Genomic DNA, 26902 nt, shown 5'->3' with positions numbered 1-26902 from the left:
TATGTATTTTAAAGTCCTATGATTGGTCTCATTTCTTTAGGAAAAAAAAAAGAGGACGATGGGAAAAGGTCTACCTGAATAAGATAACTCCTAGAAAAGCTACCACAGTGCTACTGGAGAATCCAAGTGGTACATGGGTTTGACCTGAAGTCCATGGATGTCAAGACTTTAATTGCCTATAGTACTTCTTAAGCATTATCTGGTAGCTTGTATAAGAAACAGACAGATTGTAGCAAAATAAATGAACTGGATCTGCTCTGAACACAGTAACTAGTTTTTTGGGATACACCACAAAACTCAGCAAATTCACAAGTAGGACCTAACAGGCTTCCAGGCTTTTAGTCTGGGGCAACTATTTTTTGCCCCACATTCCATTAGCTTTCAAAGGTTAAACAGTAATTCTTCAAGAATTCATTCTAGAAGGGTATTCTTTAGCTGTAGTGACTCTCCTACATTAGGGAATTAAGGCTGGGTCTAAACACTCTTCTTCTTTTGTAGACGTGTTGGGATGTGAACCACGCTGAGGCAGCGGTTGCCCGTGGCACACAACAGCATTGTTCTCCAAGACAAATCCTCTAGGCAATCAAGGCTCCACGATACCGGGAGAAGAAAGCAGCCTCCTCCTGGTAATGGGATCTCCATCTTTCATCCTTCTGGTAATGAGTTCTCCATCTTTCATCTCAATGTAAGATTTTTTTTACAGCAAGAACAATCATTTACTCGAACAACCTCCCCACTGCTGGAGGTTTTCAAGAAGCGATTGGGCACGGTGCTCGAGAGTTTTGTCTAGGCCCCCTTTCCCAAGGGACCAGAAGATCTTTAGAGGTCCCTTCCAACCTGGGCTGTTCTGTGATTCTAGGGTATAACTTGGTGGGTTAAACTACAGAACTCAAACAGATGTTAACATTTGCTAAAACCTGTATTTCTCCCTCTCCCCTTCCCCAATGAAAACAAGAAAGATTATCTAGCATGTATAGCAGGACTTTCGAGATAAACTTTGTTGCTGTTGAAGAGATGGCAGCATCCTGAGGGCAAGGGGCAACTAAGGGAAAATGCCCAACTCCAGAACACCTATAGAAGTTCCTGTCAGAAATGACATTTTAAAACACATTTTGACATGTATTTATTTATTTGCAGTCTAAGTCTTCATAAGAACAGCAATTCTTACTCAGTTCCTTTTTGTGCACTATTCTAAGCGCATCGTGTAGTGACTAACACCACTATTAATACCACATTCACTTCCTTTTACACTAATCTAGCAACCTATTTCATACTGGGGAGTACAAATTTTTAACTAAATACAAAAGGCTAACCTAGCCTTTTCAAAATCTAGGTGATGCAGTAGTTTTAGAACCTGCCTTCATGCTAAGGCCTGGGTTTAAACAAAAGAAGCCTGGATCATTAATGGTCCAGTGGGCTCCAGATTATCTTCACCAGGACGAAATCTCCTTTTGCTCTGCATTTAAGAGCAAGAATAGCAGTGGTGAGATATACCATGTGGATTCTAAGCATAATAAAATGCCTGAAAAAAACAGTGCTATTAGCTAAGTCTTATAAAATAGTACAGATATGCTTTGTTAGCTGTAATGGAGTTATCTATACATGACACCGAGCGGTGTCCCAAGTCCCGGGGCACCACTGTTCAAGGGACCCTTACAGCTGTCAGGAGAACACAACGCTGTTCCTAGAGCAAAAGATGAGGTCAAAGAGCTGCAAAGTGGGACAGCTGATGACTTCACCAACGCGCACAGTAGCTAAATTGAGACGTCACCAAGTGTCACGTAGAACAGATTTATGAAAACAACTATCCTCCTATGGAAACCTCCCTTTCTGCGCTTAGAGGAATGTTAGATCATTAAATGTGCCAATACGAAGCCTCCAGCGGCTCCCTTCGGACACGGCTTGGCAGGCCAGCACATCTTCCCCGCGGGCTGGCAGGCCGACGGCGTCCCGAACCCCAGGCCTGTGCCACAGGGCCCACGGGCTTCTTCCACCACGGGCCCTCACCGCCCAGGCCCACCGGCGGGTGCCTTAGGGATATGAAACCATTCCGTGGACGGTGATAAAATACCCCGCCGAAATGTAATTTCCCTTTCTACAACAAAATCAGGAAAGGGGAAATCCTCTGTAATGCACGCCGGACATGAAAAATAAAGATGGGGTTGGCAGTGCCCAGGCTCGGGGCGAGGGGGAGCAGCCGGGCGGAGACGGCGGCCGCCCAGCCCTCAGAGCAGCGACCTTGCGGCCGGCTGACCCCCGGCCGTCCCCGGGAGCCCTGCCCGGCTGCACCACCGCCGCCGCCGCCCCCGGGGCGAGGCCGACTCCGCGGCCCGGCTCACTTGGTGCATGGAGCGGCCGGGGGAGGGCGGCGAGATGGCGGCGGCGACGCTGCGGGAGGCCAAGCGGGCGCTGCGAGGGGAGCTGCGGCGGCGGCTGCGGGCGCTGGGCGAGGCGGAGCGGCAGCGGCAGTCCCGCCTGCTGAGTCGCAAGGTGGGTGCGGGTTCCAGGAAGAGCCGGTCCGGGGGCGGGAGGAGGGCCGAGCAGTCGGGCCTGCGCGGGGAAGCCCGGCGGGGGTTTTCCAGGCCGCGCTGGGGAGCGAAGCCGTGACTCAGGGGGACAGGGCCTTCCCTGCGGGGGGTGAGCTCCGCCTCGGCCCCTGCCTCCCCCCCCTTCGCTCCTAATTAATGTCGGGGGGCCCTGGTGTGTGCTGCGGTGAGCGGTGCCGGCCGCCATCGAGTTGCACAGGGGGTGTTGGTGACAGCGGAGGCGAGCTCTGTCACCGGCCCCCAGCGGCCGGGTTTCTCCTGCGCTGGCTTCATGGACAGAAAAGTTTCACTACTGTCTCGATTTGGCCTCGTTTAACTGGCCGCCGTTTCCCTTCTGTGCCTTTTCAGTGGTATTCCTTCCACCTCCACCATTTGTTTCTAATGTAATTTTTGTACTTTAATGTAATTTTGTGCTTTAAAAGGTACCAAGCAGCGTTTACCTCGCCGGTATCCTAGCGCAGCGTAACAGCGGCATGTACTTTTGAAATGTCCTGTTCGGTTTGGATTACAAAGTTTTTATATAGGTGTATTTTATCATTTTAATAAACACAATAAAATATTATTTTGCAGTCGCTGCATGTAGTACAGCACAGTATTCCTGTTTGGGTTTTTTTGGTTTGTTTGGTTTTTTTTTTTTCAGCACCAGTGGGTAATTCTAGTTGATCTGCATTTATATTGTTATTGTCCTGCCAGAGGATCTCAAATCATGTTACAGACTCCACTTAATACTAATGCGTCGCCACTTCATGAGTGGGACGTGGCAGCACAGAAACTTCAGGTCATAGGAAGTTTAACTGGAACTCACATAACCTTTTTTTTGCTGGCGACGTTTTTTTTTAAAAAATACACGTAGAGTCCTACTATCATGATAATGCATTTTAGTAATCACACATCCAAGACTTAAATCTCTCAATTTTTAGAAGATACTGGCATGCATCCTCTCAAAAAAATGTCAACTTCATAAGCACCTAGCCCATGTAGTACCCAATTTTTAGGAGCCTTTCTCTAACTGCTGCTGGTAAGCTCAGCAACAGAGCACTCGTGTCTGCTCGTGAGAGCACACTAAAAGACATAGCTTTTGTTTTGCTTAAAAGAAGGCACCAGGAAATATGACATATAAATTGATGTTATCCTGCCATTTTTACTAATCTGACACGAATTGAAAATCCTGAAGCTTTCTTGAGGCAGAGTGGCATTGCACAAGTGGAGAAGGTAGTCGGCTTCCTTACAGAAGGGTAATAGAGCAGATGTGAATAAAGTTTTTGAAAATGCTGAGAATCTATTTGTAATAATATGAGGCTGAAACGTAGCTTTATAACATATATCAGCACTTGCAGCTGATAAAAGTGAGCAGGTTTTTTTATAACACCTGAACAATATTTTTAGTCATAAAATCTCATCTCAAAAGGATCTTTAAATTCAAAGTGAAATAGCTTCACAGGCTGACCTAGCCACCAGTATTTAATTAGCTTCTAGATGATTATTCTTTTTTAATGTTTATGTTCATGATTAAAGTCATGCTGTTTGCATGCTCTGATTCTGCAAAAATAGCTATCAGCTGGTGAACAAAGGGCAGATAATATTTTTTAAGTGTGGAAATTTTTTCACTCTTCTCAGAAACTGCTCCGAGTCATAGCAGCTTCATCTTCACGGTTCTGAAAACATCCGAAATTCTGCCTTCCTGCTTGCCTGTGGTTTTACATCTTCAACCTCATTTCTTTCGATATACAGCATAATCAATGTGTTACTGGACACACTGGAGCAGACTGGACCTGGGTGGTGCCCACAGCAGCACTTTGAAAGAGGAGAGTTTTGTGTCTCAGTTTCTCTGTTCTCTAAACCCAGGAGAAGGTTCAGCTCTGGAGGCCTTCAACAACATGAATCACAGGCATTGTCTGGAGTCTGCAATTTGACTAAGTAGTCTGTTCTTTCAAACAAAAGCTGCCATGGAAATTCTGTTGTTTGAGAGCTTAATCACTTAGTTGGAAAAATCCATGTGTAAGGTTGGGCAAATTACAAAAGGAAGTAAAACAGAGTTTTGAATTGTTAAGAGGTTTCTATGGCTATGCAACACATTACCATAATTTGGTCCAGAGTGTGTGGTATTTTGTGGTTTTTTTTTCCTTACAAAAAAATATCCATCGTCTGAATATTTCACCTGGGCTTTTAATTGCTGTGCTGGAAAGAAATTTCAAAAACGGAGTGAGAAGCATTACAACTTGGATAGGGACGTTTATCTCTCAAAACAGGGCCAGGGCAAAGGCTAAAGCTCAGAACGAGTTACCCTGCAGTTAAGCAAACACAGAGCAAAGGATTTGTTACTCTCTGTTCCGTAGATAAGCACAGTTTCTCAATTGTCTGATATTTTTGGCACATCTTTGTAAGTGTGCAGAATAAGAATAAATCACATTTATATGAGAAGGAACACATTTGTATTTGTTTTGTCCAGATGTAAGTAACAAAATATGTAAGGTATGAGAGAACAAGAAGACAAGCTTTTAAAAACCTCCTCTCCATTTTTAATGTCTAATTCACTCTGGAATGGGGCAGAGACACAGTGAGGTATGACTCTGCTAACACTTTTTCACCATATAAGCGTTTTTTATTTTCCTTCCTATATTCAGTCTTTTATGAGCCCAGCACAGAGAACCTCATGAAAACCAAAACATGCCAAGGCCATCTTTCCTTCAAGCTCTGAAAAATGTGCGGTAATAAGATCACCTATTAGAAGCAGGTGATGTTTGGAGTCATATATCTAAACTCGCTGTAGGGAAGGCGTTTCAGGTGAAAAAAAGAGGGGGGCCTGGTCTTGGAAGACTTTGTGCTCTGCAGTCGGCTGCTCTGATGCTAATTTTTTCTTGAGTTATTATCATTGATGCGCTTCTCATTCTACCTAGGCCCGGATGAGAGACGCAGCATGTAAAAAGGGTGGAAGAAAAGGAATGCAAAAACCTCATGCCTTGCATAAGCTGGCAGTTCTGACCTGCAGCATCTTTCTCCAGAGATGTTCGGCATTTGAGGATGTCTGCACTATATGGCACAGATATTTAAAGGATCAGGGGGTTGTTTCCAAAATTGTTTTTTGCTGGCCCAAATCTATGTTACAATGTTTTGTTCACTGGGTACAAAAATTTCCCTGCTTTGATTTTACTGATGGTAGAAATGTTGGAGTAGGAAGCAGTCAGTTTATTCTCTTTATGATGCATGGTAGTTGGTATCTCTGCCCTTTTCAATTGATATTTTGTTCCAGTGGTGTGTTTAATTAAAATAAAGTAAGTCGATCTTTTCATAAACTTCATCAACTGATTACATCAATTTTCCATGTAGGTGATTGGCCATCCCAAGTACCAAGACTCCAAAAGAATTGCAATCTTTCTGAGCATGCCAGATGAAATCCAGACAGAAGAAATCATTAAGGACATTTTTAAGCAAGGCAAAGAGTGTTTCATCCCACGTTACAAGCCTCAGAGCAATCACATGGACATGCTGAAGTTGTCATCAGCTGAAGACATTTCTTCACTTACTTTGACATCCTGGAATATTCTCCAGCCTAGTGATGATGACAGTGCAAGAGAGGAGGCTCTGGCTGGTGGTGAGTATTTTCTTCTTGCGTTGTGGGGTTGTTGAGCTGGAGTAGCCTGGAGGCCAGCAAGAAATAATCTGATAGCACGAGTGAAATGGAACGTTACACTTTGGTTTTATATGTTGTAGAGGTGCTTAAGTCGATGTAAGCAGATGCTCCTTTCTCTTGCCTGTTTTTGTCTACCCTGTGGCACCCCTGTGATATGCCATCAGGGCAGGAAGAGGACTGCACAGTTGATCCAGCTGAAGGAAACACAGCGCTCCAGATAAATCAGCTTCGTGGTCCGATTCGTGGACATCCTCAGTGCAGTCTCGGCAAGCATAACACAGAGGCTCGTGGAGGAGACAGGGACTTGCCGGGACTGGCTTAGGCTGACATTGAAAGTCAGGGAGGATTCACAGTTTTAGGACGCACTCTGAGAACTTCAGTTTGCGCTGCCTGGAAGATAGGGAACTTTTCAGGTGATGCCTGTAGGCTGACATGAGTATTTTCTGAAATCTTTGATCCTGCAAATCGTATTGCATGGATGAATCACAGTGCTGATACTGAGCCCACCCATGCAGAACAGCTCTCCGGACTGAGACCTTAGACTGAAAATAAAAGGACTTTCTTGTAGGCCTGGATGAATATTGCAAAGTGTTTTCCATCAGTATTCTCTCACATTTTAATTTTGATCTTATAATGCTGTCTCAGACACTGGATTCTTCACAGGGCTGAAAAGTTAAAAGTTCATTTATATATAGCAAGTGCGTTTTGGTCCAAAAATAACCTCTCTCTTTCTTCACCTAAAATTCCCCAACTTGTACAGACTTGTAAACAAACTTACTTTTTCTGTGTCTGCATTCATTATTTGCATTCTCGTTGTAAACATACTAATATCTTCCTGAAACATCTGCAGAAATGTTTAATGTTATTAATGGAAAACTCATGTTGAACACATGCTTGAAACCTCAGTCTGGGAGAATTTTCTCTAGGTGGAAATTTACCATGCAGACAGCTTCCACGCCTCACAGACTTACCCGCTTTTTAATGCTTGATAAAGAAACATAACATTTATATGACTCTGTTTGGTTGAACTTGAGTTTCTGTTTGCTTTGGGATGCCAATGTACTTTCCCAGAACACTTCACTGTGTTTGTTTCTCTTTTATTTTCAATCTTTACCTCTTTCCTAATTCAGAATCCTTTCTGTGTCCAAATTTTAGCGAGGAAGAGATTTCACTGCTTCATACAACCATCTTCTTTACATTTAATATTTAGCACTGTTACTTGTTTTCCTAATTTTTTGTCAAAAATATGTTTAAATTGGTGGGATTTAGGGTCTTTTGAAGGTAACCCTTAATAAGTCCAGGGTTCTGTTGACTGAGCTTAGTTCACGCACTTGGGACAAGCTTTTGTACTACCGATGAGCTGCCGTTAATTGAATTTAACAGGTCTGTTGAATAGATCTCAGAGTAAACACACAATATGAGGTATGAGGGGAGCAAGGGCTACCTGGTGTAGAGTGCACTGGGATGTGTCAGTTGGGGATGGCCCAGGTGGCGGGCAGTGAAGATGGGGGAAGGTAGGAGCAACCTTTGGTACCTTTAGTTCTGGAGCTGCTGTTTCATTCTCTGCACCAGGGTATGGTTATGGGCAGTGAGCAATGCCCAGAGAGCTGCAGCAGTCTAGAGAGTGACACGCCAAGAGAGCTACCTTGGTGAGATCTTGGTGAGACTGTGGTCCTTTATCCTTGGACAGTTTTTGTGGATTAGAGAATAAGTTTAGGTTTTTTTCACTATTGCATAACCGATTTGTCCCCACAGAAGCACACGCTGCATCTCAGTGTGTCTTTAAATTCCTTTTGCTGTATTTTTTATGTCAGTTATTATATTTTTTGAACTTTGGTACATTTGCAGGAATGCAAATTGCCTCACTACTACATCCAGCCTCCATTGTTGGAATTATGCATGGATGAAACATTTATCTCTGTGATGTTATCAAATACTGTGGTGATCTGAGGCATTTACATTGTTATAAGGAGATAACATGGTGTTATATTAGTAATGTTCCCATTGCTGGCATAAGTTGCAATGTAATTTCCAAGAAATACCCTGCAGGTACATAAATAAGTCATGTCACTTCTGCGTGTATTCATTTTGCATGACAAAAAGATTAAATTCACACTGTCCTTAAAACTTCAGGCATGGTTATTGTGAAGAATAGCTCAAATATAAGACTAGGTGTAATTTTTGCATGGAGTTTCGCAGTCTTTGGTGGTATGCACAAGCTGTGTTGAATAGACATAAACCCTTCCTTTTGGAAAGTCCTTCTTCTGTTGGATCAGGGTTTACCCATTTTCATCTCGGCAGTACACCACATTGCCCCTTGTTGGCATAAACAAAGGTCACTGCAGTTTTAGTAGTAGAAAGTCTGTCCTCTTCTTTACCATGCATGGGTGGCAGTAATTGTCATATGAAAAGTTGATTTCTTTAGGCTAAATGGACAGAATAACAGCAAGAGCAAAGGTGGAAGAATATTCAGATATTTTGTCTGGAGTAGGGCTGTACACAGGTGCATGGCTTGGTTCATTTCCAGCTATACCTGCTGAAAGATTTAGACAACTTTTGGAGCAAGCCAGTGGTACATTTTCTTAATAGGTACCAAATCCCATTTGTATCCTTGCCCATCAGAAGTATAAAAGTGCACTGGTATCGGGTTTTGCCCAAAGTAGTATTTTTGGTGAAAGTTGAGGCAGGTTGCAGTAATTGTTTACAGGAGTGTAGATACCTTCACAACTTTGGAAGGGGTAAAGCAGATAAAACCATGCTCCCTGTTTGCTTTTTATCACGACTCCTACAGAAATTTAAAGGACACTTCCCCAGCATCTCTCATTTCAATGTGGTTTAGGGAGGCGGGGTGATTCAGCGGGCTGGACATGGGTTTCCTCATTTGTAATGTTATTTATTATTACTTAAACCTGCTCTGAGAATTATGGGTGAAAAGCTAAGTTATTCCACCAAAAAAGAGAGTATTCTTACTGGGACTGAAAAAAATTGACTGGGTTGACTATCTCCATATGGTAAAATTCTTGGAGGTGGCTTCTTTGAAGGGAGGCAGGTGGCCAACTTTGGACTGAGGGATCTCAGCTGGAAGTCTTGGACCTGAGCAAACGTTATGCTTAGATGTTCATCACGGAACTGAACTATTGACAAGTAGTGGGAGGTGTACAATAAATTATAGACAACTTTTAAAACATTCACCTGGCTGATGGGGAGAGGGGTATTGGCCTGAATGCTTTTCTTTGGCCAAAAAATGATGAGTTACTAGAAATTATGGCTCTGAGTCTGCTTATTCTAATAGGTTGTGAGGAACTCTCCTAAGAAATGCAAGAAACGGGATTATGTGTACAAACTGAATTCAGCCTCTTTGTTTTACACTCTGCCTGTGTAAATTCTGCCCTGATCTTTAAGTACGTTATTACATAGTCCTTGCCCGTCAGATCTGGGCTTGTTCAAAGATGAACCCAGATGCAATTATCTGGGCTCTATGAAAGAGGCAAAAGATGAACACTGCTTGCTGTTAATGAATGCTGCTAACGAGTACGTGCTCAGTCATTTGTTTTCTCCCTGTTGTTCAGGTTAGAGCTGCAGGCCTTTTTCACTCTGCATTATTCAAACTTTGATGTGGAGACAGAGGTCTTCATTTCTGTATGGGCTCTTCATCACTACAGCGTTCAGTGACTTGAAGATATTAACTGGTGTCTGCTGATGGAGAAGCAGCAGAGGCTCAGGATCCTGGTTCCAGCCTGGGTTGTGCAGAGGAGCTGCCCCCAGTGAACACCAACTCTTTTGCTTGTTTTTCCAAACATTATGGTTTCTTCTCTGTTCCCTCCAAAATGATAATTTCTCAGACTTGTCTCGTCCTTGGGCTAGACCCCCTTTCCAAGCTTTAATTTGTCTGCCACCATAATGCCCCTTTCCATCTGCTCTTTGCCCAACCTATCTGAATCTCCCTCTCCACATGTCCTTCTCTGGCCTTCCCCCTTTCCTCCTGCTCTCAGTCCTAGCCTGTCATTTCAGGGGCAGCTGGGCCAACATAAATAGCTCGCCCCTGCCAAAAGGGAGGAGAAGATCATGTGCTTTGTCTTCTTTTACTTGTCCTCTTCCAGACGTACAAGATCCCCGTCCCAGTTTACTCATTTCCTTCCCCACTATTCTGGCTTCTTTCTCTTTTTTATTGGCTTAGAAAAACTGTTTCTCTGTTAAGTAGTACTTTTTGTACTAAGCAGTACAAAAAACATAGTTTTGTGATTGTTTCTTTTGGGCAATGCCTGATTAAATAAGCCTCTGCCCTCTCTCCTCCTCTTGGTCCCCACCTCTCCTCTCCTGTGCCAGCACAGATGCCCCTGCAGCCACATTGGGAGCTATACTGGGAAACCAGTCTTGGTTAGAAGTAACTCAGCACCAATAAAAGGCTCTTCTTCGCTCAGACAGGGCCACCACACGGGTTTGGACTGATGCAACTGGTAGGAAGCTGGTGATGAGGGATTGCATAAACACGTGGCATGCCAAAAAAAAATCTTAGTGAAACTTCAGTCCTCATTTCCTTCCATGTTTCAGTTCCCAGTCTTGCCCCAGTCAGCGGGACTAGGATTAGCCACGGAAATGACAGTCCTTCGGAGTCCTTGCAGTTGGGAGCTGGGATGAGCTGAGCCTGCAGCTCCCTGGGCTCTGTCTTTGCAACAATACTGGCTTAACGAGTTTTCCCTCCTCATGTTTTCAGCATATTCCTGCCTCTCCATGGTAAACTGCATCAGCTCGCTGCTCTGGATGACGGGTATTTTCCTCCTCTCCTGCACCCTGTTTTGGCTGGGATTTTTTTAACCCAGATGAGCAGAACCAGTTTACCGTGCGACTGTATCAGTGAAAGGTGTGTGGAGTGGGAAGGAAGAGCCAGGATGGAAGGACCGTCCCCTGGAAACTGGCACTGGCTCCTGGGGAGAGTCGTGGGGCCACCCATGCTGCTGTGCCTCCAGCAGTGGTACGGAGAGGGTGGCGTCTTCAGAGAGGCCCAGCGTTTGCCCCGACACATCTTCCCTAAGCCTCTGCAAACGGCAGGATTTCAAACATTTCCAACATTGTATAAGCCCAGCTCAATTGGGTTTGAACGGGGCTAAAGCCACATCATTGACACAGAGGATACTACGGGCAAGATTGCAAGTTCTTGCCTCAAAGCATGGAGCAACAAAGCTTTCCCCGTCATTTTTTCGTAACTTTCTTCTTAGAAACCAGTGAACCATTTTGCCTGAAATAAAAGAAACATAACCCCCCACCTCAGTTTGGCATAAATACCCAGGCTGAAAAATGGCAGCACTTGAAAATATAACATCTTATATGTAATGGGGAATGCTAAATAATGTTACTACTCTACTAAAGTGGAATGTATTTTTGCTCCCAGAAGTGAAGGTATTAAGAACTGGACTTGTATTTTGCAATTTAGTTTGGAGACTTACGGCATTTTCAGTACTGGAAACTTTGGTGGCCTACTGATCACAATACTAGTGTTGTACCCTTCAAGATAATTAGTGAAATGTTAACTAGATAATCTGTGATTTAAATGACAGTATATTTATTATTAATAATAAAGATCCAACTTTCAGACAAAGTGAGGAAATACTAACGTATCTCTAGCAGCAACCTCTCGCTGCTTCATTTTCACGTAAGGCTTTGGATGTTGGCTTGTGAGGTTTGGGTAGTTAGATCTTTCTGCCCTTAATAACTTCCAGAACATTTTGAGACTTGCTGTTGCATAAATTACAATAACGTGCTGGTAGTAGAAACAGGCAGGGACAGCTTACCTGCCTGGATTGTCCTTGGTTTATGAGGGTTATTTATTCCGGGACGTGTGACCCTCTTGCAAGGAAAGCGCTGGCTACCTCTAGGCTACAGTTCCTCACAACCTCAAGTAGTTTGAAATTATTCCTGAGTGGCTATTAGCCCTATTTTAAACTTTGCCACGGGGATCTGCATCGCAGAATTATTTTAGTCCGCAGAAGCCTCTTTTTCACCTGGCTTTGAACACCTGCTACTTATTCATACGTTCAAAGAGGCTGCGTTTGCTGCCAGGACCGATGGCCTTGTGATGCCATCGGTATTCTTACTTATTCCAAATTTTAGCACAGTTCTTTAGAAGTGCGACTGAAGTGGTGGCAATACCGTCTTAAGAGGAATAGGTTCAACTTAACAGCTGCAAAATAAAGTGGGATGTAAAAAAAGATAACGGGTTGGACACCGCCCCACCCGCACCCCCCACCCAAAAAAGAAAAAAGAAACGGGAGGATTTTGAAATATGAGGCACATTAGAGTTTAGAAATAAAAAGTGGTGTGAGGAGAAAATGCTGTCTTGAAGCACAGGGAAGGTCTAATACGCTACTTGAGCTCCATTAGATGTTGTATAGCTGTACAGGAGGCATAATGGGACCATACAAAATGATGCTAATCATTCTGAAAAAAGACATGTACTAAATAATGCTCAGGGGTAACTATGAGTATTTAAATGAGATATATGCAGATTGGAATATATCTAGAATAAATGAAATATGGGTATGTGAAAAGCAGAGATGCTAAATACTACTGCTTAGGAAAAAAAAACCAAAAAATACCCCAAACAAGATTGTAAAGTGATTGAGGGTACTATTAGGTTTTCTTTTCCTCTGGGAGACTTGATTAAAACTTACAGTACAATATATGTCAAGGGATAGATTATAATTTAAAATCTTTTTACACTGGTCATAAAAAAGAAAACCTGAGAGCATGGCACGAAAAAAAAAATGAAAATCGAGGCTTAGCTCTTAATGTAATTTATTTTTTAATGAAATGATTTAAAGTTTGGAATGAACTTCTGCTTGGAGACAATGAGCCATAGTATTTTGATCTGCATTAAGGAGGACAAATTCAGTGCAAGTGAGGCATTAACATTCTGGTGATGAGTCTTCTCGTGGAGGGAGGATGCTTCCCCTCCCGCAGTGCAGTGAGACATACGGTGAGAGAACCGGCTGTACAGTCCAGCATCATGTGTTTTATAAGAGTCAGGAAATCTCACAACTTGCACCCATGTAGCAATAGCTGAAATGTCTTCCTGTCTCTGCAGCTGCAGTCACCGGCTTATTCCCTTACGAGCAGGATCTGGTTTTTCTATACCTGTGGGCATTCGGAGCGTTCCTCTAAGCATCTCATTTTATTTGTGTTAAGCCCTTGGCTCCGCTGCCTTCTGACAGCTGTGAGTTGTACTGGTTAGTTAGTTGTAATGTGAAATATTATGTTCCTTATTATGTTAATATTATATTATGTTCCTACGCGACGTGACATATTATGTTCCTTGTGTTCATATTGAATTTGCTGCTTTCAGTTCAAGTGATACCTCATTCTTCTATGATGAGAAGTAAATGAGGGTGTTTGATTTAGTTTCATTATTCATTGTTTAGTTAAACCCGTATTATATCAATTGTATTTTTTTTCTATCAGACTTCATCCATTTTCTTATTTTCATATAGAAGCTTTTCTAGACCTGTAAGAGTTACAGCCGTTGCTCTTTCAACCTTTGCAGTCTCTCTGATGTTATTTTGGAGAAAAGATACCCAAGAGAACTTTTTATGCCCAGGTAAAGACATACTATGGAATATATGTAATGGCACTGTAGAGGTTAATTTTTTCTGTATGTGCCATAAAACTGCTATTCAAATCAGCTCACTGAGCAAATCTTTTTTACTGGTTTCCACATAGGTATCCCACAACAATGTGTCATTACAAAAATACCTGTCCTGGTATTAAAGATCCATAAAATAATTTTACATTATTCTACGTAGCGTGTTCTGTAACTGGTAGAGCCAGGAACATACTTGCTTGGAAATAAAATATTTCAGGTGTTGGACCCAGCTATGATAGCAACTGTTTCCCTCAGGGTTTTTCTGCATCCCAGCCTTCCGTTGAAAGATGTGGAACTCCATCCCCAGCGCTGGGATTGCTCTCCCTGCAGCTAGTGTCTGCCCTTCGCCCTTGATGTCAGCACCACCTTCCACAGCTCCCTGAAACAGCTTAATAACAATCGGCACCCAATTTGCTTGGTGAAGGCAGACACTTTTAGCTGAGCTTCTCCCTCTGCTTCTGTTCAGAAACAGGTATGGCATGATTACAAAGAGTGTCTTTCTTTCAAAGGCTTTTGAAAAAAATGCTCTGAAATGCAAAAGTTGATGTGTTTATTTGGCATCACTTTGTAATGCCCTTTGGTGTCCTTATGTCCTGAATTTCCTTGGTGCAGACTAAACTGTGAACACTGTGGGGTTTAATTTTAATACCGCCTGTGCCAGGGTATCCTGCAGTGAACCTGGAGGGCTGAGCGCTCTGGAACACTACAGCTTTTTGCTTTCATAAAGTTCATTAAGGCTTTAAAAGAGTGCTTTTCCGTGTAATCATCTTAAGTGTCACATCCATGTTTGCCTTCTTGCAGAGAACATTCTGCTTACACTCAGCAAAACAACTAAAAAGATTACTTCTGCTGTAATCAATTAAAGTTTAAAGAGAAGTGAAAGCGACATAGGCAAGGGCTTTAAATTCACTACAAGTGACTCTCAAGTGTTTTGTTTCAAAGAGGGCTAATTTTGCTACAGTGAGCGTGAATAGTAGCATTGTCATTTTCTTCATACTGTTTCCTAGAGACAGGAATCTCTCAGAAGCAAATAAGAGGTTGGGTTCATCTCTGGAGTGTGGCCTGAGTCTGTACAACAGGCTCATACGGGAGAAATGCAAACGTGCAGGTATCTCTGGCTGCGGTCATTAATACAAAAAAACATTTTTGTTTCCCTTTATTTTCATTTTTGTAAAGGAAGAGCCGGCACCAAGCTCATCTCAGTGCCTTTGTGCACATAATCAGGACAACCTGGAGAAGTGGAGAGGAAGCTTTTTGCTGCTGCTCACCTGTGTACGGTAGCGTGGACTGAAGATGCGGTTTGGTGAGACAGCCGAGCCCTGCCTGCCCTGCCCTGCTGACAGAAGGGACAGTCCTGCTGCATTTTTCTTGCTTCCAGCTCTGTGCTCCCCTTGTCCTCCCAACCTCGGTGCCATCTCTGGTACTCACTGCTGAGCAGATTCAGCTCATGAATCTGGCATAAAATTACTACTTTTTTTTTTTTTTTCCCTAGGATTGGTTTTCTGCCAGCTTAGCGGGCTATTAAATCAGGTCAGCACTTTTCCAGTTACAAAAGATTTGTCTTCCTGGCACAGTTAATCCCCATTGTCTTTGCTGAGATTCAAAATACACCGTCATCTCCCTCGTACAGTGGGAAATTCCTTAGACCTGGCCGAGAGCCGCTGGCTCTCAGGGAGCAGGAGACTCATGCTGCTGTTCGCAGTGTAAGGATAGCTCTTGGTCTTCATGTTTGGCATCATACCTGGATTCACTTCCTGCTTTTGCTGGCTCTTGGTGCACCTGAAATGGGAATAAGTGTTTGGGTTGTAGACAGAGGGCAATTTCCTGTCCAGGAGTGACATGAAGCCCTTTGCCGGCAGGTGTCAGTATTCCATAGATTTACTATGGAGCATTGGTGTCATTTAGGCTGTTTTCCTGTGATTAAAATCTCATCCAGGAATTGTAGTCAGACACACAGGAGAACAAGTGCTCCAGAGTAGCATCTCCAAAAATCAGGGGTTGGAGTGAGGGAGGTGGAGGATTCCAGGGACAGTTGGCTTTTTTAAGCTGTGCAAGCTTAAAAAGATAGAAGAAAATCTTGTGATGGAAGAAGCAGGATTCTCAGTTGTGATGTTAACACGTTCGACACTAACAGTGAAGGTGCCATCACCTCCAAACCAGCTGACTCTACATGTTCAATATACCCTGCCTGTCAGCATGCCTGATGTTCCCATCAAGTGGTGTAACTCCTCACAGGAGTCAGGTTTATGCACTGGCAAAGAAGTTGATGTCTCAACTGTTTATATTTCACAAGCAATTCTGTGTATTTTACGATAGGCTATCTGCCGAGTGCGTCAAAGGGCATTGGAAATATTGATAGCGATGCATGATGTATTGAAAAAATCCCCAAATGATTCACTTCTGTCATATTTTGATTTAAAAATATCCGGACGGCAGCATGCAAAAGAGGACCAAGACTGAAGAAATGAAGTAGTGCACATGCAGATGTATCAAGTGGAAGTATTTAAATAAGCGCTCAGATAAACACTATGGGAAGCGTAACTGATAAGATCTTAAAGAATATCACATAAAAACACCTGAAGATACACAAAGATGCCTGTATTTTAGTTAGTCCCTGTTACAACAATCTCAGTAGAAACAGTTCAAGCACCAATGCCTTGGGAGTTTCCCTACAGGAGCAGCTTTGCAGTCAGCGTTTGCTGATTTAGCCGGATGTGTTGATGTGCTGTAAAGTGGCTCTAATGCCGTTTGTCCTTTCTTTGGAATTGCTCCTTGGTACATCTTGTTTCAGGGTATTTTGGGGGTTTAAAATCACAGGAGAACCCATGTGCCTTTGAACCAAACATTTTTCATTGCCCGTATTTTCCCAATCAAGCTGTTCTAACTCTGCTCACATCTTATCAGGACTAGATAAGTAATTTTTCGCAGACTGATAACTAAAGCATTTCTAAGCAATTATTTCCTTTACTCTGAATTTGCAAAACCAGACATTTTTGTAGGTGGCATTAAGTGATTATGGTTTATTTACGGGGCTTACGCAGACTTGATGAATAATAGTGAAATAGAAAAGCTCTTGTTCAAATTTTCTTCTAGGTAGACATTTGGCAAATTCTGAAAATGAGACACTAGACCTCAGCTGACTGTAAGTTAAACCTCAGGGGAAGTGAGTGTGATGGTTATAGCCTCGCACAGTCTTCCCACGTTGTGAAACCAGCCAGAATTTGAACTCAGTAGCTTCCCTGATGACACATGAAAGGATATTTATTTGCGGAGCAGGATAGGTTTGTTTGTGCAGGGCCGGTATGCTACAGCTGATGCTGCGCGGTGCACTTTACCTTTCAAATGCGTTGGCACTAAATTGATAAGATTTTGTTTTAAATGAATTCAAAATGGGAGGGTGTTTGCTCGATAGCAGCTTTGTGGCACAGGAGCTGATCAAATGGCTTTGTTAGTGTGTTTTGCAGGTTTAATAACGACGGAGCGGCTGCCACTCCATTGTTTTAAACCTGTATGACTGATGGCTATCGTGTAGCTTCTCAGGGAGAAGTATAAATATTTTATTATGCTGTAGTTCAGAAGGGCAAGTGTGAACTGTGGAGACCAATGTTTCATGCTGACACAAAGCACTGACATGGATGAGTAGACAGATAAACGCTGAGTTGCTCCGTGCTTGTTTGTAGATTCTGCTGATGGTTCTATTTTCTGCAAAATATTTTATTGAAGTAATAACAGAAGCTGTCTCAGTCATGCTAGTGGACCGATTACCTGGGGCGCGGATTGTAGAGAGGATAGTCTCCTTGGCATCTCTGTGTATGTAAAAGGTAGATTGATGGGTTATGGGTGTGCATGGATGTGGGCAAAAAGTTTTTTAGAAGACAAAAGGACACAAAACCTTCCTGGTACCTGCAATTCCCATACACAAATAGGAATGAAAATAAAGCAAGTGATTGCCCCTGGTGCTAAAAGCATTTTTCCCCCAGTGTAGGAGACCATGGATGGAACCTGTGGGATTGGCATGTGACACTTCGATTTTCGATGCCTGTGCCGGGCTAGTGCGTGCTGGGTAAAAAGCAAGCATCTCCCTGGCTTTCCTTCTGAAGCAACAGATGCCTATGAATAGTTAGAAAACAGTGAGTCCTGCTGAAGGGCTGCGGTACTGCACAATTAAAGGTGGTCACACAGGGGAAACACCTGGAGGAAGAGCTACTGACTGCGGTATAAAATGGGCTGGTTTTTCAGTCTAAGATGAAATACAACTTTTAGTCCTGTTAGGTAGCCGTTTGGGATCATAAGGAGACTACAGAATGAGCGCTAGGGGAGAGCTGTTTATGAACAAACAACAACAGATATCTACAAGAGAAAAGAATTGATTTTTCTCAAACTTATGTCAGTAACTCAGAGTATTTTTCACGTAGTTCCCAAGGCTGGTGCAGAGGGGATTGGTGGGGCAATGCTGATTTACAGTAACTGAGGATCTGATCCTTTGTGTTGTAACTTAGGTTTCCAAGGAGATGAGGATTCATGCTGAGCTTCTGATATTGATTTTCAAAGGCTGGATCGTGTGAGCAAATAGGAGTTATCAGATCAGAGTTTTCTTTCTGTTTAAGGGATTGTATTTACATTTTAGGAGATTGGCTGCAGTAAAGTTAAGCGACATAACTATTTATGTCTGCAATGCCCTGTGTTACTGGAAGAAGTCAGCATCATTGTTTTGGATTAATGACTTTGTTTCAAATGCTTATCAATTGCAGCAAAGGGTAATGTTTTTGTCTCTTTGCACATTTCATTGGGGAGATAACGGTGTTTGGCTTCTCTGGAGCTCAGTTGGGATAACGAGCTAGTTTCCTCTGGAAGAAATCCCAGCCCTTCCAGGACCCTCACAGCTCGGTAGGGTCTGGATTCAGCCTTTAGTGAACAGATCTGGCATTTCCCTTTTTGACCTTATACCAAGGCCAGTGTTTAATAGCAGAGATGCTGCACTTGAAACCAAGGGCAGGTTTTTTCCAAAGGGCAGAAAACTTTTATCTGGAAGGAAATACCAAGCTGAATGTCCCAGGAGCACCTGGGACATTCTAGGGCTTAATACTAGTTATAAAGGGGAAGGGGTTTGTTTTGCTGCAGCATAATTGAAGTATTTACTTCTGTGGAGTTGTTTTCCCTGAGGTCTGGTGATTAAGCCAGACCACAGTGTTAGGTGCTGTGTAAATACAGTTGATGATCTGCGCCCTGTAGAGTATCTGTTGAGAAGCTAACACCTACCCAAGAGGCCTAACTATGCTGATGCTGACAGTAATTAAAGTTACAGTAACAACTCTGTCATTAATTAGAAAATTTTGAGTTATTCCAACTCATTGGCCCATACCCTACATGTCACCAAGGCTGATACTTTCAATGTTGGGGTCAAGTGATTTAAGTTAATTTTTTCTTCTGTGCCAGGGTAGCAGATAGAGAGGCAGCAGATGGTTACTGCACCCTTTTCACTCTGAAAAGTGAGGTTTTCCTTACAAAGGGTTTGGTTTTTTCTCCATTGTGGGCCTTGCTAGATCAGAAAAAGACCAAGGCAAACTTTCATTCCTTGTGAATGAACAGCTTTCAAATGTTTGTCAGCTCCACAGAGGTGGTGCGTAGACTGCTCTGACGCTGTTTATGGCGTGCATAACACCATAAACACTCCTTTCCCTTAAACAGAAAGCTGTTCTCGTCCTGGTTCTTCTGGCCCAGGACCTTATGTAAACCTTTACGCCCGAGGAGAGCAGGGGGAGTCCCTGACCACCGCCGCAGAGTGAGCTGTGCGGGGAGAAAACCCAACCGCTGAAGAGCCCATTCCTGCCCAAGGTACCAGGCTGTGAGGATCAAGCCATCCTCGTGGGGACAGCGTAAATGATGCATGAACTTGTGTGCTTGAGGGAGAAGCTCAAACTGCACAGCTGCTGCTGTGAGGAGCTGATTGCCCTCGACCTCTTACAGGGACACGGGAGCTGCTGCAGCTCGGTCTCTGCCTCATCCTCTTGTAAGTGCTTTGGAGGCAAGGATCAAAAGAGTCCTGGCTCCCTCTTTGATGGGTCTCAGGTGCTTTGCTGTGTCCGCAAAGCGTCAGTGAGGGATGAGAAGGTGGGATGACAGAGTATTTTGGTTTCATCTTCCATTAGGACCGTCTGGCTGTGCAGGGGGGGATGAATGACCCCACATGGCGAGTGGCAGGGGGTTGTGGAGCCTCTTCAAGCCTGGGAGGAGAGGAACCATGCTGGCTGCTCCTTCTGAGGGCAGGACAAGTCCCCAACAGTCTTTACATGACCTGTATCTGTGCAGTTTGATGGACTCTTCTATAATTAACCATTGTCAAGAACACCTCTGAAAATGCCGTCTGGCATTTCAAATAGGAACATCAGATTAAGGAGAAGAGAGGTAATGAGGTGCAAGGAGAAAATCCTTCCCTGGGGAACAAATCAAACCTGATATCATCATGAAGGGTAATGAGAAATGCACTGCCGAACTGAGGAGATTCACCGCAGCTGCCTAGAGGAAGCGAAACTGTATATTCCTATTTAAAACACCAGAGAGGGGATGCTCATGTTTTGGTCTGCTGGTTAAGTCAGGGGACGTGCAGCTTGCACACCTGCCTTCTGCATGTAGTTTTGCCACACGTTTCCTGAGTCCTTGGGCAAGTCATTTCACTTCTCTGCGACATAAGGTATGTCTACATAGATGTACACAAGTCAGTGCAAGTAGAGTGTGCCTATACACCCACGTGGCAGGTTTTGAAGCTATGACTGTGTCTACACTGCTAAATAACACAGGGCTAAGTGGCACAGACTAGTGCTTTCCACACTACCCAGAACTTGGCTTGTCTATTCTTTTTTGGTCTCATGTGGTGCCTCTGTGGCCCTAAGGCAATAGTGGTTTTTTTATTTTTTCTCCAGTTCGTAGTATCTTTAGTAATACGAGGCTTTATCGCAGACCACCGCAGCAGTATTTTTGTAGGATCAGTCTGAGGATTTGTGTTGCATATTCTGGCATGTGGCGGGAAAGTACCTGTGTCTGTCTGGAGGAGCAAAACCAGTTTTCTTGGTGTAGGAGGACTGCACAGGGCGGAAGGAGCCAGACCTGTGCTCTTCTGTCTTTCCTGCCCGTGGGAATCCTGTCCCCCGGAGCAGGCGTGAGTGTCACTCGGACCGGCAGTGCCAGGCAGTGTGCTGACAATTAAACAGTATTGAACACCTGTGATCCTGTAAATCAATTTGTTTTCTGGCCCAGCTGTATTTAGCAGTACAAATGAAACCTGTGTGGCCGTGTCAGCATGGCTGTGTGCCCACATTGATAGAGAGGTCAGGACATATTATTTCACGCACGGTGCTACACAGTTGAAGGAGCTGTGGCCACAAGAGCTCATGTTATAGGTACAGCGAGTATTAGGTGACTGTCATCGTAATTGCCAACCTTACTGGGATACCCAGTAGCTTGTTTAAAGTGTGTAAGAATCATTGATGTTCTCTGCATAGAAGCTGGAGCAACACATCATTGCTTGAGCCAGTGCTTTCAGCCTTTAGCAAATTGCAGACCACCACATGCGAGTATTCCAGGAGAAGCACCGATTACCTATAACATAAGCCTCTTGACTGTGGGTGTGCTTTCCTGGGCTTCTGGCATGTAGTCACAGGACCCTTGGGCATCCAGGAACCACCAGTTGACGACTATGGACACGTGGGGGACACTGGACATTACAAGGAGAGGGACAGAAGTAGGTGGCGAATGTGAGACCTCTCTCAGTGTGTTTTACGAGGCACTAAAAATTGATGTGGTGTTTGTGGGTCACAGAATCACAGAAACTTCAGAGTTGGAAGGGACCTCTAGAGATCATCTAGTCCAACTCCCCTGCTAAAGCAGGATTGCCCAGAGCACATTACTCAGGACTGCGTCCAGGCGAGTCTTGAAAGTCTCCAGAGAAGGGGACTCCACAATCTCCCTGGGCAGCCTGTTCCAGTGCTCTGTCACCCTCACTGTAAAGAAGTTTTTCCGTGTATTTGAACGGAACTTCGTATGTTCTAACTTGTGCCCGTTACCCCTCGTCCTGTCACTGGGAACCAATGAAAAGACTCTGGCACCATCCTCCTTCAACCCACCCTTTAGATACTTGTATGCCATAATAAGGTCTCCCCTCAGCCTTCTCTTCTCCAGGCTAAAGAATCCCAGCTCTCTCAGCCTTTCCTCATAAGGGAGGTGCTCCAGTCCCTCAATCATCTTGGTTGCCCTACGCTGGACCCGCTCCAGTAGTTCCCTGTCCCTCTTGAACTGGGGAGCCCAGAACTGGACGCAGTATTCCAGTTGTGGCCTCACCAGTGCAGAGTAGAGAGGGAGAATGACCTCCTTTGACCTACTGGCCACAGTCTTCCGTATGCAGCCCAGGATTCCATTGGCCTTTTTGGCAACAAGGGCACATTGTTGGCTCATGGATAATTTACTGTCTACGTCCAAGTACTTGCTCTGCCTTCTCAGGGACAAGGATGCCATTTCACACAGCGGTCTGTGGGAGCAAGTGGAGTAGGATGTGAGAAAGGAGCAAGCCTGCAGGGCATCCTGAGTGGCAACCAGTGGTCCTGCAGGGCTGGAAGGGCCTGGGAGCATGAGGGCCTCGTGCCAAGAGGGGTAAGATGTTCTTACACTCAGCTGCCATCCTGTTGATGTACACTCACTGCTGATAGTAATCTTATGTGTCTGCAATCTTGGTCTCATCTGTGTCTGCAATCTTGGTCTCATCTGTGTGTCACCTCTCATCCTGTGACGGCTCTTCCCCCGCGCTGCCGCAGGCACCACAAGAGGTTTTGTTGCTCCCCAAGTTATGTGGTGGGGAAACGTTTTCTCCATGCAGCTCTCTGCCATTCATTCTAGCTCCCGGGGCAGGATTTGGGGCTAATGCTGCTTGAACTGCCTTGCAGGGTAGCTGTGTCATTTCTCTACCGAAAGTCTTGCTTGGCATTTTACTTAAAGGTTGTGCGGTGTGAGCTGCGTGGATATCAGACAGCGTGTTGTGAGTCAGAGCAAAGGTATTCGGTATCACAGTGCTCCAGTGGAAGAAAAATATAAGGGTAACTATTACAGTATTTACAGCATCATTTTTCATATTGAGATTTGCACAATCTTGTTTGAGTTATTCAGCATAAAAAAATCCATGATTATAGAGGAGCTGACTCATTAAAACAGACTCTGTTTCTCTAGAGTACCCAGAATAAAACACAGTGCTTTAATGCATCTCAATTCACTCGAGTGTGCCCTGTGCTATCAGTTAAACTATACAGAAAATATCTTTCTTCCCTGCAGTGCTCCTGCCAATTCCCTCTTTCCTTAGCGCTTCCCCTGACTTGTCTTCTTCCTCTCTGTAATACAGCTGTAAGGAGAAATGGCACCTTTTTACTGTGTGGATTTGCCCCTTGTGTGCATTCTTACCTGCCAACAGTAGCGACTGCAAATGTTTCCTGCTTTTTGCCATGAGAGTCCCACAAAATGAAAACAGCTAAAAAAAAGTGTAAGGCGGAGTGTGTTTCTTCCTGCGCATCGATAGTGTTTGGTACATATTGCTTTCTGAATACCTGTGCAAAGCCGATGTGAGTCAAATCATGGCGAGGAGAAGTAGTGAGCACCAGAGTAAACTGGGGAGGATTTCATCTGCGGAATCCTTTACTGACCATGCTAACAGGGAGAAGATCAGCCTGTTTCTGGGTCCTAGTCCATAGGCCGGACAACTGGCAAATAGGTATTTTTACTTACAAACTGAGGAGATGTGGCATGGTACAGCCAACATGATGTACATGGCGATACCGTAAAAATGGCATCTCTTTTCAGGTGAGACCATACTTTGCCATCGTGCCTCTTTTCCTCTTTGTTTGCCGTTTGCCATTTGTCTGTCCTATGAGTCAAAATTGACTGCAGTGTGGTAAAACACTCGGACTCGCTTTCATTTCAACAGTGATGTTCTGTGGTCTGCCCTTTGGCTAATTCCCTCCTCTTACTCCTCTGATCTCTTTAAAAAAAACACGCTTCTTAACTCTGTGATGCCAGATTTGCAAGACTGATCTTCTCTAAGCATCTCACGTTGCTTTGTCTTGTATATTTTATGTGTATGTTCTAATTAAGTCATCATGTCACGATGGATGGATGTTCAAATCAGTGACTCTTCTCTGAATGGTGAACAGTGGAGGGAAATCTCCAGGAGCCTGGGAAGCATGTGCAAATGAGTTGGTCTTATGTGAACTTTTAACATGCTCTTCCAGGCTGAGTTCGGAATTGATACGTGATCTCACATGGGATTCCCTAGAAACTGAAAACCCCTGCTTAGCTCTGGCTCTTCCGGTAAACACTCCCACACATCTCCTTGAATGTTGGGCATCATTCCTCAGCTAGGTGTAGTGAGCCCTGGTGAAGGAGCAGAAGTCATAGAGATGCTGCTCAAGGCTAAGTACCATTCCTGTAAGAAGGAAGAAGCAGTGGACTGAGACGCAGTATTTGTCTTCTTTCCAGACTCGTATGGGCTGTGTTTTAGTCTGTGCTGGCTTTCCACTACCCTTCCTGCCCTTCTCTCCTTAAGTGTCTGTCTGCTACAGCAGCAAGCAATGAAAGACTTTCTTTGCATTGTGAAACTAGCGAGTGGGATGTTCCTGGGTTCGGCGGTCAATTCCAGGCCAGCCAAGCTCATTTGTGTAGAGGATGTCCTTGCAAGACTTCTCACACTTAACGAACAAGCCTTGCATAAGTAATGGGAATCTGCACACTGGCTGCCTCCGTGCCTGGCGGTCGCTCAGCGTGGCAGCCGCTTTCCTTTGCCTTCCTGGCAGCGATGTGAATCAACTCCTGAAACAAGCGGGCAGCCGAGTGTAAATTGTTGCTGGCTACCTGGCACGATGCCTTTCCACATCCGTTCACAGAGTATGAACAAAGCAAGAAAAAGGGCTTAGCTGACCTTGCCTTCTTATCAGGACCTGGTTGGTGGGGTCTTTTGTCAGGGCTTCACCAGCCGGTCGGGTCTGTTTTGTCCGGATGATTGGCAGCTTATGCAGCTTGTTTCAGTTTTTTTAACTGATTTTGAGTTGAAATCAGGTGCAATCTCAGAAGAGTCTTGGGGAGCCCATACGTCCCTCCAGAAGGAGGGATATTCAGTCCTTTGGGAGAAGAGGAACCTGACATCACAAAGAGACAAGCCTTCAAATCTCGATCTTCATAGAAGAGGGCAAATACCCACTTCCAGAATATATTGTGTTCAAGGCTCTTCGATTTTGGGAGGTTGAATGAGGGTTCATGACATCTTACAGTTGTGTCGAGAAGATGCTCTCTCTCTCTTACACATCTTCTTTTCATTCTTTTTTCCTTTTCTATTTTTGTGTGTGATGTTTAAGTTCATTTGATTTTCTGATTCCTCCAGCATTTAATTTCCCCGAGTTCAATCTCTGCCTGGATTTAGAGTCATAATCATTAGTATTTGGAAGCGTGGGGTTAAAATGATAAAATAAATTTGTTATAAGGTAAGTTTTTTTCCTTCTAGCTTTTCAAGGTCTAATTATTTTGCAGCTGATCTAGTATGCAATTGATAAGATGAAAATGTAAATTTACAGGTTTAGTATTCAAAGTATTTTTCATCTGATCAAAGAGAGGGAAGCATTTTGCAAAACACAAAGCTTGCATTTTTGCAAATGTCTGAAGTTATGTGGATGTAGTCAAGCCATCAGGAAATCCATAGTGCATCCACTAATGTTTATTTCATTTTTCTACAGGGGGTCTTGACCTTATCTTCATGCCAGGCCTTGGGTTTGACAAAAAAGGCAACAGACTGGGAAGAGGGAAAGGATATTATGACACCTATCTTGAAAGATGTATGAAACATCCCACTGGAAAGCCTTACACGATTGCCTTGGCTTTTAGGGAACAGATTTGTGAATCGGTGCCGGTGACAGAAAATGATGTCCAAGTAGATGAAATCCTTTATGAAGGCTCCTGAAAGTATCTTGATACCAACCCACCTTCAGAGTGACCAACCAAAGACATCAGATCCATCAATCTTGACTTTTTAATAGTCATATATGACTTTGGGAGTAATAAAATACAGTATTTGTGTTTGAACAAAAAAAACCCAACAGTGTAAATGTGGTAATAGTAGTGAGGATTGTATTGATTTGCTTCTAATTAGCAAATATCTGGTGTGAATTCTTATTCTAGAATCAATAGAAACAAGAATGTGTGACTGTTTATTACAATAAGGACCATTTCTTATCATCATACTTTTGAGGAACAAGCTACTTGACGCTTAATAGTCTTATTATTCCAGTGAACTGGCTACTAATGCGGTTCTTGATCCATTCTGGAATGAGATACTTGTTATGATAAAAGTTCTTAGTACTTAAATGTTATGTGCATCCATGAGCAAAACAAGTAGATGCCAGATAAGTCCTATAGTAAGCTGGGCAAAAAATGGTGATTGGAAAAGCCGTAATTGATTTTAGTGTATACAAGAATTTTACTGTTTACTTGTCTCCTTGAAGTTATCTTAAAATAAAAGGAGTATCTGTTAATAAAAAACAGTTCACGTCCATAGCTTTGATATATGGTTCTTTCCTTTATCTGAATACAAGATTGTAATGTAGTCTAAAATGAGGTCAGTGAGTTCACCAGCTGGAGAAAAACAGCTCTTTTTTTGTAAAATAATATTCAAAATTACTTTAAGTTCAATAATTTTGTACAGGGGCCATTCATAATGTCCCAAAATACTGTGTGAAGTATGGATACTATGTTAAAGGATAAAGAGATGCTAAGAATTACAGAGAGCAAGTTTTATGGATTGAGCAAGTTTTTGGGTGGAAGGTTTTTTGTTCTCCAGTTCTCCAGACCATCCTGGATATCACAAAGAAGATGGTGAATTTTCCTCTTCGTGCTGTCCTCATAGTAATAGGACACAATATTTCCAATCAGGATCAATAAAACTGTCAAAATTCTGTATTCCTCCTTCAGTGCAACTTCGCTTTTTCTATACATGTTTAACTTCTCCCTCAATCAATAAATCAGTGCATTTATTTTCCCCAAACTACTCTGTGTCATCATTAAAAAAAT

General features: G+C 43.5%; 1 protein-coding gene across 1 annotated transcript; it reads left to right on the top strand.

Annotated features, from left to right (window-relative positions):
- The first annotated feature begins 2245 nt into the window (after nucleotides 1-2245).
- On the top strand, nucleotides 2246-26387 carry MTHFS (methenyltetrahydrofolate synthetase). The gene is made up of 3 exons (XM_054214848.1): nucleotides 2246-2490; nucleotides 5874-6138; nucleotides 25573-26387. The coding sequence occupies exons 1-3, from the start codon at nucleotides 2347-2349 to the stop codon at nucleotides 25794-25796; spliced, it is 633 nt and encodes a 210-aa protein (XP_054070823.1). The 5' UTR covers nucleotides 2246-2346; the 3' UTR covers nucleotides 25797-26387.
- The last annotated feature ends 515 nt before the right edge of the window (nucleotides 26388-26902 follow it).

The sequence above is a fragment of the Rissa tridactyla genome, chromosome 9 (genome assembly GCF_028500815.1).
Source record: "Rissa tridactyla isolate bRisTri1 chromosome 9, bRisTri1.patW.cur.20221130, whole genome shotgun sequence".
NCBI classification, from domain to species: domain Eukaryota; kingdom Metazoa; phylum Chordata; class Aves; order Charadriiformes; family Laridae; genus Rissa; species Rissa tridactyla.
The sequence above is the reverse complement of the archived record's forward strand: the minus strand, read 5'-3'. Positions and strand labels throughout refer to the sequence as shown.

Bases quoted from the DNA above. Each gene is read 5' to 3' on its own strand.
- MTHFS (XM_054214848.1), top strand. From the start codon at position 2,347: ATGGAGCGGCCGGGGGAGGGCGGCGAGATGGCGGCGGCGACGCTGCGG. The intron at 2,491-5,873 runs GTGGGTGCGGGT...TTTTCCATGTAG, and splicing joins CCCGCCTGCTGAGTCGCAAG to GTGATTGGCCATCCCAAGTA. The intron at 6,139-25,572 runs GTGAGTATTTTC...ATTTTTCTACAG, and splicing joins AGAGGAGGCTCTGGCTGGTG to GGGGTCTTGACCTTATCTTC.